Genomic DNA, 11,411 nt, shown 5'->3' with positions numbered 1-11,411 from the left:
AAGATATACAGGCCATACTACCACATACATTACACGTACAAAATTTCACACAACAGTCGCCATTCGCCACTTTGTGACGTGACCACGGTGCCTGTGCCAGGCCAGGCGAGGTGCACTGAGGCCACGTGAAGTGTCGAAGGCTAGCTGACAGGTCACGGGACCCACCCAAGTGCCAGGGGTTGACGGAGATGACTGGCAGATGCACCAGATCTCACACACATACACGCACATTTATTTTTAGAGGTTCATAAAAATGTTTGTTTTACCGTTACAGATGAAAGATCATGACATTTCCGCCGACTGGCCTTCTTTAGGAATAATTAGCCTGTTATTTTGGTTCCAAGTTCACGGAGGTGGCAACTTGATAGCTTCCTTTACACACGGCACACACGCGAACGAAATATTTTTTACAGAACAAAAATAATTGCGGTACGTGCGTGTGCCTGTGCTGCCTCTAATTCAATTGCTACCCCAACCCCCGCACCACAACCACCCTCGTTTCGCGCGGAGGTAAAGGCACCACTAAATTACTACTCAACCACCCAAATTATTCACTCATCTGCTTACCCACCTTCCCCAATCACTCACTCACTGTTCCATCCACTCAAGTTTAAATACGGTTGTCATATTTGGGGTCAAGCACCCGTTTCCTGTCACACTGTATTGATATAATTTACTGTAGAGCAGTCGGGTTGACTGATGATCAAGCACGCGTCAATCATCCGTTACTCACTCACAGGCAGTCAGTCACCTCCTTATGACGCTTCTATAGCTACCACCATGGTTACTATTCCCAGGAACTTCACGTCAGAATCAGAATGTATTTACTGGAGGAATCCGATGAGCTATAAAGATATTTTTCACAGATATCCAGTAGATTCATTCACATATGTTGAGGACTCACTCTACTGGATTGACTGGTTCATCTCATTTATATTGCACTGGTCAACTTTGTAATGCCATCACATCGTCTCTTTTCCCATGTTTTTACAACCCTGCTCAATTCAAGAAATGTATTAAATCTCATACCTTAAAGGGTGCTATTTGTTGCTGGCCGCTTGGCATTTTGGGCTTTTGGTCCTTTGCTCAGCAACAGTGAAAACAATTTACTACGTGCCATATGTAAAAAAACGCAGTCCAATTCAATGAAAAATAAACTCATTGCCTGTGCAGACATTCTATCAAAATGTTATGACTTTATTAATGCACACATTCACATACACACATCCTTTCATGAACAGATACAAGATTGCCAGGCCTCGAGTGGAGCAGAGAAATGTCGCATTCACTGTAAAACATATGTTTCTCCATCCTACTATGGTGCTATAGCTTGGTGCTTTGAGCCTTAGAGGGTTTAAGTCATGTACATTGAATTCCACCAACTTCATACATCCGAGCGAGATGTGGAATAACGTCTGTTCAACTCTCAAGACACGACGAGACTTGACACAGGCAGCAATCGCTCGCAACTATCCTGGGGTTTGGTCTGGCACTGACGCGACTCTCAAACCAAGGGCCCTTTTAAGCCACTCATGGCCAGCAATTAACATTCTTGTCACAATTCCGGCCAAACGGAATCTAAATCAGGGGTTACGTGTGGCTATTTCAGGACAAGTTCTGCCCTGAAAGCTGCTCGTCCCTCCTCACTTACCTTTTAAGTTGCAATAATGCGACTTAAAAGGTAAGTGGGCAGCAACACAGCGTCGGTCCACTGGCAAAACACCTCCACAGTATTCACAAACAGCAGCCGATGAACAGATCCCGAAACTAAAAGCCTTGAACTTGAAGAAAGAGCTGGTGAGGGCCACGGGATCGAGTGGCTGTTGCTAGGAGGGCTCCTGCCCATACTCGAGGTGTCCAACGGGTTTCGCAATGGATTGGTCACTCAGCCTCCGAGTTCCACCCACCCGATGCCAGTTGTGCCAGCGTCCTTTATTGGATCGTAACTGTTGGCCAAGATATGACGGTGAAACAAACCCCTTAAAATAAAAAACTTAAAAAAACGCATACATTCCTGATGCTAAAGCTAATGCGTCGGAGCACATGGATTTGTTTTTTCTATTTTATTTTATTCCTGGCATGCGCGTGCATATTAATTTTTACAATTTAGTGCATTTGGAAAAACTGCAGAGATTTAAATGAATTAATGTCATATTTATATTCTCGGTTCTTTCCACAGCAAGAAAATTTTCTTGCTGTGGTGTTCACACCTGATGATGATTGCTTGTGTTGCAGTCGAAACGTGGTGAGAATTTTATTGTTTTATTATTTTGTTTCCCTTCTACGTGACTTTACCGAAAGAACCAAGAATATGAATCCCTGCAGTCACGAAAGCTTTAAATCACGTCATATTTGTGCGTCTCGCCAAACCCCGACTCAAAGCGGCTGCATCCCTGAGTTTGTGCGACAACCGCCACCTTTTCAAACCGCGGTTGCGCATTTGCCAACAGAGCAAACTACCATGCCGTTTGGCTATGCGACCAAATCGCCACGGCTCTTGCGCTGGATTTATATGTTGCACAAGTTTAGGCGCCACTGTCATTGACGCCACATATGCTTGACGCAAGGTCTCCCTCTCTCTCTTGCCCGGGACCTTGTGTGGCTTCTAATCTGGATGATGCACAGCATTCCCAATCCCCGACTAAAATAAAATAACAGAATCGAATATACAAAACGATAATTCAGCAGAGTCGTGTGGGCTGAATCACAGGAAAGCAACATTGGTGTGGGTGCAAATGGAGGGCCTATGGTCGAGTAGCTGTGGTGACATTCTCTTAAATGAGTCACTTAAAGAAAAGCAGAAATTCGTTGAGAATCGTGCACTAAAATCAACGTAACAGTCATTGTGCACATGTGCGATACCGTGCCCATACGTAGCAGCATCAGTGTTGTAGTGTCAGCAGTTTTGTTTAATTGTTTTCTGTGCGCACTCGACAAGTGAATGGTAGTGCTAAACATGGACGCATTATCTGAAGCAACACTGAAATCCATCGCTTGTGAGCATAACTGGTGCCAATGGGAACGCACGGAAGTTCAACACTATTTTAATAAAAGGCCTTGTGTTTCAGTTTAGTGAATGTACCTTTGTATTTTTTACTTAAGACTTGCCACACCAGCAAACGAGCAAACTTGCCAAAAAAAACGCTAGATTCTGCTTTCAGAAAAAAAATCCTAAAAATTCCCGCTGGCCTAGACCATGAAGCCATAGACGATTCCAGTGGTCGTTAACGACAAAAGTGAAGATCTTCAAACTGTGGATGTCCTGAAGTAAAGATCTTCAAACTGTGGATGTCCTTCATTCAAGGTCACTCTCCTTGTGCAAATTCCAACCGACTGCTCGCTCCACCGCTTCGCTAAGAGCAGGATCTTGCTCAGATTTCCAACAATCGCAGACTTCAGTCTCGTCGATTTTTCTGATGCAGTTTTTGGGCAACGTTGATGGCAGCGGCAGGCACTGGACGCACCACGGCGAAGCAGAGGTGAACGTGGTAGTGGCGTTGGTGGTGGCGGCGGCGGCGACGGTGGCTATGGGTGTACCCACAGCGCCGTGGCTGTATGGCTGTGGCGCCAGTAGTACTGGTGGTGTCGATGATTGGAGGCATGGGCTCATGCGCCCCATCACGGGGATGCACCGACGGTGATGGCGGGTGGGTCATCACACTGCACGACGTGCAGCTCGACAGAGAAGAGCTGGGCCCAGGGCTTGCGCAGCGCACTCAGCAAGCCCTCGGCCAAAACCGCAGCCCCCACTCGCAGATGCCACACACGATCCTCGCGCGTGTCCTGCCAAAAGATATCCACAACATTTTTTGAGCAACGTACGTAAAGCACACACAATTAACATGTTATGAGTGCCTCCCCACATAATGTATGCAAGATGCGTCGTTAGAATCATTAAGAGAAAAAAAAAGGCAGAATTTGCCGATGCAAACTAAAATGTACGAATTAAGGCTTTTAATTCAAGATGTCTTGAGATGCAATCAGCATGTATACTGATTAATTGCATCTTTGTTCGTAGAGTCCGTAAAATGCAGGACGAATCTTAAAGGATGTAACAATTTTGTCGAAGATTTCTTAATGAGAAGCAAAGCACTGAGTCATGGTAAGGCACGCTCGAGTGACAATCTCACCCTGCCGTCATTGCAATGCTTTATGACGACATGCTCACGTTAAATCCAGGGGTAAGAGAGGAAAATGTACACGAGACAAAACAGAGTTAAAATGTAAAATGAGATGGTGTAATAATTTTTAACAATTTAGTGCATTTGGAGAAACTGATTTCAATGAATTACAAAAATGAACAATCATTTCCGCACCTCCGATTAGCACAGATGGCTACGTATGGTGCGAAAGAAGTTGAACATACAAATGTAATCAAGACAATTCTTCGATACAATCGCAATGGGGACACTTTAATTAATTGCAAGGGGTGCAAATGTAATGTAACACTGGTTTAAGAATCAATATTTTAAAACCCTGTGATGAATGTAGCATGTGGTGGCTGCAGGCATCATGTGAACCAATCCATGTAGAACTTATATCAGAAGGGAATGTATTCCTTACTTGGTATCAAATAGGAGATTGAATACCTTTGGCTGGGTCACACACATTGACACACGCCTCGGTAATTTCTGCCGCTGCGAGAGGCCCGTGCAAACACAGACGCAATTGAGCACAATAAAAATAAAAAAATAAACTGTGTTGCCAGGTTGAAAATATCATATTACAAACGATCAGTTCAGTTAGGCTCTCGCAGCGACGGAAATGTATCTATTGTGGGCCGTTTTGAAGTAGTGTCTCTCATGTGGCCAGAGGTCATAGGCAATGCATACGGTCCCACGGATCATAGGCTCCCCCCATCCTTGACCCGTACGAAATGACAACCATCGATTCTTACGCGCACGAGATACAACGTGCGCATAAGCGAGCACAATCAACGTGATTTAACGACGTGGACGGGTAACGATCGGTGCCCTCCCTCACCTCGTCGTGGAAGAGCAACGCCAGGTGGCAGGGCGCGGCGCGGTAGAGACGCACGCTGGCCAGGTTCTCCAGCGGCTGCTGCTCCAGCAGGGAGAACCTGTCCCGTGTGACGCCGTCAGCGCTGCTGCCTGCCCCCCCTCCCTCCTCTGCCTCGCAGGTGCTGCCCCGCCGGTGGTCCTCCTGCAGAAGGTAGAGGTTGTCCCGCGTCGTCACCAAAGTTGCCGGCTTGGGGGTGCCGCGCTCCTCTACACAGACGGTGGCGGTCAAGAAGAGAAAAAGACAGACACATTTTTGCACGTGCTGAGAAATAACATTGTCGAAATGAAAAGCTATTGCACAGATGAGAAAAATCACAGGTATCTCAACGGTGGAGCCTGCGGGACCATACCTGACCCTTTGAGCGGAAACTCAAAGCGAGCGGCTGAAAGGAACAATGCGGCTCACACGTGGACACAAACACAGCGCCCGACTGTACGGGGTCCAAAACAACGTTCACTCGTTCTGGTGTGAAAATAAAAAACATCGTTTGAAATTGCACAGGAACTCAAAACATTAGTGGGGAAAGTCAGATGGCAATGCACAAGTTGCTGGCTGGGGAAGAGTATTGGGTGAAGGGGTGAGCAGGTAGACAAGTAGGTGAAAGGATGAATGAGTGAATATGCGGAACAATGGAAGAGTGAATGCATGAGTGGTTGAGCAATGAGTGTGCGAGTAAGTGCATGAATGAGAGATCAAGCAAGTACGTTCGTGGCTATGCAGGTCAGTTATTGGCTGGATGAATTGGTGAGAAAGTGAATTAGTAACAGGGTGAGTTTGAGCAAATTAGAAGGCTAATTTGTGGGTTAGCAGGTGAGAGGTAAGTGAATGGTTAAGTAAGTCACTAAGCAGGTGAGAGGGTGAGTGTATGGGCAAGCCAGTTGGCAACATAACTTCCACAACAATTGGGCCACATGTTACTCAACCCCGTTCATCAAGCGCTCCCACCCGTCCCTCGTCACACGCACTTATGCCAAACACGTCGAGGCATTGGCCATTATTTTACAACGCTGCACCAGAACTATTTAAAATGACCCCCTCCACCAACAACAACAACCACCCCAGCACTTTTAAACCCGCGTGGGACCGATAATCCATTAGTACAAATGCAAAGCTTCAACATACGGATAAAATATATGCCTGGCGTCCGCGCTAACATGGCTCCTATGCTACGATCGCAGGTGAAACGCTTGGCAAGCGCTGCCGCAGGGCGAACGGCAGCCAAGGGCAGCCCGTGAGAGGGGGCTCAGCGGTTTCAGAAACTGTGTGCGCAAAAGGGAATGTGGATTTTTTTTTATTGAAAAATCCAGGGCTGATGAACTGTGGCAGTTCGCCTGTTTTATGAGTCCGGCATTAATTGAGCCCCCAGCCTGCGGGTGACTCAAACGCATAAAAGTGGTCGCCAGTAGATCCCACCACCAAGACCTGGCTCATTAACAAGGAGAACTGGGATAAATGCACAAATCAATGCTCCCCAAAGGTTGTTGGATTCCACAATCCCCGCTTTAAGAGGCCAGTGTCTTTTTCCCCTTTGGCCAACGCGGTGATTAATTTCCTGGAACACAATTTTTCTGTTCCTTCTGTGGCAATTATTTGGGCAGTTTGTGTTTAACAACTGCATAAATAAGAGTCGTAAACAAGCGTCAGGCACGGATTGCCGAATGATTGTACAGCTCCTATACGCAAGTGATGCACGGTGGTCGTGTCGGATCGACCCCGGGACGTCGGGAACGTGTGGATATTGGCCACCGCCAACGAGCGAAGCTCAAATTGTTTGGAATTTTGCTTTTTTTTTCTTCCTTGTTCTGTGTTTTTCGAAAACAGACCACGGGGGCACGGGGGTGAGCCGCAAGTAGCCAGCGCTCGGCAAATGCCGAAAAACACTCTCCCGGCACGAAGCCCAACATTGAGCGGTGCCCGCGGGGGGCAGCCGATGGCAGGGCAGAGCGCATCCCGTGATTAAACACTTCGCAAATATCATGTCGTGGAGGGGATGGCAATGGGAGGGAAAGAAAATAATCCTCGAGGCCAAACGCTCAGTCGTCAGAAGCAGTTCCCCCGGCCTCCCCTTGAGGTTGAACGGTCGGGCGCTGCTCGCCGGAGCCGAGGGCGTGTTGCACTTGCGGTGCTCCCGCCAGCTGGGCTTTGCGTGCGACTCTGCATTTGTGTGCGGAGCTCGCCTAAGAGTATGAACGTCAATTTTAAATAAATAAAACAGAACCGATTACAATAGTTAAATTACAGCCTTGCAATTACTTGTTCACGCCACTGCGGAAGGGCCTCCAATAATGGGAGTTCTACAGAAGTCTGGGAAGAGGTGAGAGTACCCACACAATTTTAACCCGACCACACGCAACCTGTCGAATTGTAGTGTATCCATGTATACTGCTGTGTGGATAGATGTGGGTATATAACAGAAATAAAAGGGCGAGCCGTTCTAATGACCCTCTCAATTCTTCTCGACAGGCGATTGAAAATTAGGAAAGCTCCATATATGAGAGGACCGGAGAAGTAAGGTGCTGGCATCGATGGAGATTGATGGATATGCAACATCCAGGAGAAATTAAAAAGTTATTTACTCTATCATTTCTCCCTATTGCTTTTGCGGGGTATCTACAAACGGATCACCCAGTGTTTCCAGGAGAAACTTAACTGAGCATGTTTTCTATGAAGGTTCCTGTTTGGGTAGTAAAATCGATCGAATTTGAGCAAGCAGGAGAAAAATGAGAGTGTATGCGAGGGGAGAACACTGCATCTCCACAAACACGCACTGAGCCCATCAGATACCTACTTGCTGAACTGCACCCTATACAAAACAATACAAAACTCAAGCACGTGAGCGTGTGACCGTGCGAGTTTGTACGAGTGCTGGCGAGTGCATGCGTGCGAGTGTGTACATATTTGTTGATGTATCTTTGTATGGAAGTGCACGTGTTTATGCGCCAATTTTTGCTTGTGTTTAAATACCAATCAACATCAGTGAGTACATGGTATGGTGTGTACACACCCATTGCCTCGTGTGTGCCGTGCCAGCCTAACAGGTGCTCACTAACAGCACTTGCCCCCATAGTCTGTTAAAGGCTATACAGGGGAATTTCGCCTTTGGCGTGTCCACAGCAGCGTGCACACCTTTGTATGCGAGAATACGTGTGTGCGCACTTTTGCATGTACTCTGCAGCGTGCATTGATGGTCACACCTCGTAGGACAAACGCCAGCAGGTAGACGCCTCCGCTCGGCGCCTGGTCTCCCAGAAGCACGTCTGCGCCCGCCTCCCACTGGGACATGATCCGCCTTGACCGACATAACAGCACACAGAGAGACGATCCTCGTTAGCCGTCGCGCCAGCCGCAAACACGAGGGCTGAATTCCCCTTCTATTTATTGTTATGGTTACTCTTTACTTGCATTTGTCAATCTAGTTTTGGATGAAAGCTCCACCAGGTCGTATCGGTCATGGGGGTTGACTCTACTTCACCACTCCGGTCGGTACGGGTTGGTGAAGGGTGGGGTGGGGAGGAGAGATCCAGGACTTGTTCAGACATTACTCACCACTGATGTTATCCGTCGCCGAGAATTGCACTCAAGTTGCTGGGTTTAAAGCACAAAGGTAGAACCGCTGCGCCACGACACAGCTCCTTCCTTATTTTATTTGTCGTTATTTAAAAAAAAAAGATTGTACATTTACCCCAGATTATATTCCAATTGCGCTATCGGCAACAAGTCCCGGAACTCAATTTCCATTCAGAAAACAGTGCAGCACCTTGCATTGAATAATGGCCCAGGAAAGCGGCATCACATAACTGCTTCTGAACACCGTTAAATGGGCCTCTTTATCCACCCTTGCGACACACCTTTTATATGCCCAGCAAAGGGCTGTTATGTCAATCAAAACAACAAATGTTTAATAAAATTGTGAAAACCCAAATTTAATGGGGTGATTTTTGTATAGCCATTGGTAACTGGGCTGAGACCATCAACTCCAATTATAAGACTCGTTGGAATGTGGGTTTCAGCCACGAGATTCCATGGATGGCTGAAACCTATGATTATAATTATAACCATAATCACGGGTGGCTGAAACTCAGATTCCCATTCAGGGATCTTAGCAATTCCGACTCAAGTTCTTCAACCACTAACCTACCCAACCACCTCGATGACAGATGATTAACAAGTAATTTCCGAGCATAAATGATTGGGCACTTCAAAGAGATCATTTAAGTTAACACACTACAGCAAAATAAAAACAATACAATGGCAAGTCTCAAATACCAGTATTTACTTTTGGAGTGACGCAGTACCCACTTTGTACCTTTGTTCAATCAACATGTGCCGTGCCATAAAAATGAGTGTTTAATGTCTAAAGGAAATGGCCCTGTTTCCCACCGCGTCTGTTTGCAGGCGGAACAACTTTCCCCGCGGCCAAACGAAATTATCGACAATTCCAGTGGCTGTCGGCACAGATCGGCAAAATGTGCATCAGAGCGCAAATGCGGCAGCGGCAAAATGTGGAAAAATGTTGTGGAAATCTAAAATGGGGGACAAAGAAAATAACTAAAATAGCTGCTTAAATTATAAACAACTGAACCAATTTTTTTATTAAACACTCGATTCCATTTCTGGCAGCTGGAAAAATCAACAAATGTGCACATAGTTGGCAGAGTAACAAACAAGCAGATGAAAACAGGAAACAATGATTCAAAAGTGAAGCTTGCTAATGAGGACAGAGACACGCAAAGGGCTGCAGGGTTCGATTCGGTTCAGTTCGTCTCCGCGTCACGAATGCCTGGATTATGTGTGTGCGCAAAAACACAAAGGAGCCACTTAGGAAGCAAAATAGGTGACGTTATTAAGCAAAGAGAAGTGTGTTTGCACACGCTCATGTGTGCGTACATCTGCACGCGTGTGTCCACGTGTTTGTAAGTTTGTGTCTTTGTGCGTCCATACGCGGTTTGCTCTTGCACAAGTGTGTATACGCACACCTCTGTTCGCTTGTGCCCACGTGGCACGTCTGCATGCATGCGCAGGTACGTGTGTGCGCGTGTGTACGTATATACGTGCGTAATCGTGCATGTCTCGTCTCGACGTGCGTGCGAGTGCCTGCGTGTATATACGTGCGTGCGCCGACACGTGTACCGTGCGTGCGTGCGGGATTGCGTGGAGAGTGTCTGGCGGGGGGGGGGGGTGCTGGCAACACGTGCCGAGGGGCGTGCGGGGAGCGAGCGTGGGACACGTGTTAGTGCTTACTCCGCTGGCAGGCGGCGAGCCTTCCAATCGGCACATTCCTACCAAGCCCCGCGCGGTCATAAACCCCCCCTGCGGACCCACCGGCCCCAGCCCCCTGGCGACCCTCCCCACCTCGCGCGCGAGATCGCACAGCGAGCGTGCGCGTCACACGATCGGTTCGCAATCAAAGGCGGCCAGGGATACCAGCATTTTTTTTGTTCAATCAATTGAAATTGTGTTATTCCATTTGTTGGTTCATATTCATTTACGCTTAATAGTTTATTTGAAATTGCAATTGAAGTCTTATATGTGGGTTAAATTGCCAAGAGATTATCATTTTCACAGACAAGCCAAAAGTCCCATTAATCCATGGGGTTTGGATGTCATTTTTACGAAAGCCGCTCACTTAAATTTGAATCGAGTACAGCGATTGAGATTTGTGATTACAACAGTATGGAGTCATCACTGCACACCCGCTGCCTCAATCACACGCCGTCTTAACCAAGTCCGACTACCATGGTGGGCTTGCTTTCCTCGTGTACATCCGGCTGTGCTCCACTGGGCCACATCCAGCTGTGTTCCCTGTGCCACATCTGGATGTACTCCCTGTGCCCCATTCAAATGCGTTCCCTGTGTCACATTCGGCTGTGTTCCTAGTGCCGTGCCTGTGCTGCCACGTTTGAGTTGCTGTTCCCAGTGCCACTGTTGGTACCGACCTGAGGCTGTGCTGGCTGGAGAGCGAGGCACGGGCGATGGCGCGGGGCAGACCGCCGTCCCGCCACGAGGGCACCTCGGCCATTCTTTCTGCAAAATATCATAAAAAAAACGTTCCTCTTATATTAACAATTACTGTTACATCACTTTAACATAACACTTTATGGTGAATACTAATAAAGTCCCTGAGAGTTTTAATGACCAAACGAATTAAACAATTGTATTTAATTTTGATTTAAAGCTTTCGTGACTGCAGGGATTCATATTCTTGGTTCTTTTGGTAAAGTCACATTTCAGTTGCTGTTCCATCCATCCCAGAAGAATTCCCTCATCAAGACTCTGCATCATAGAGCCCAATGCATATCCGACCAGGAACACATATCCAGTGAACTCAAGCATGTACACCAAGCTCTTAAGGCTAATGGTTACTCCGACTATACAATCCGCAATGCTAT

General features: G+C 47.1%; 1 protein-coding gene across 1 annotated transcript in view; it reads right to left on the bottom strand.

Moving 5' to 3' along the window:
• Positions 1–1,176: 1,176 nt before the first annotated feature.
• The window catches only part of STK11IP (serine/threonine kinase 11 interacting protein), a 36,043-nt gene continuing 25,808 nt past the window's right edge, over positions 1,177–11,411 (bottom strand). The window contains exons 22-25 of the mRNA XM_032945856.2: positions 10,959–11,046; positions 8,217–8,311; positions 4,984–5,228; positions 1,177–3,783 (exon numbers count right to left, since the gene is read on the bottom strand). Of these exons, the coding sequence (XP_032801747.1) occupies positions 3,619–3,783; positions 4,984–5,228; positions 8,217–8,311; positions 10,959–11,046 (593 nt within the window). The 3' untranslated portion in view covers positions 1,177–3,618. The remainder of the gene's footprint in view (positions 3,784–4,983; positions 5,229–8,216; positions 8,312–10,958; positions 11,047–11,411) is intronic.

Source organism: Petromyzon marinus, chromosome 4, assembly GCF_048934315.1.
Source record: "Petromyzon marinus isolate PM22_M1 ecotype Great Lakes invasive population chromosome 4, UKy_Petmar_22M1.pri1.0, whole genome shotgun sequence".
NCBI classification, from domain to species: domain Eukaryota; kingdom Metazoa; phylum Chordata; class Hyperoartia; order Petromyzontiformes; family Petromyzontidae; genus Petromyzon; species Petromyzon marinus.
The sequence above is the reverse complement of the archived record's forward strand: the minus strand, read 5'-3'. Positions and strand labels throughout refer to the sequence as shown.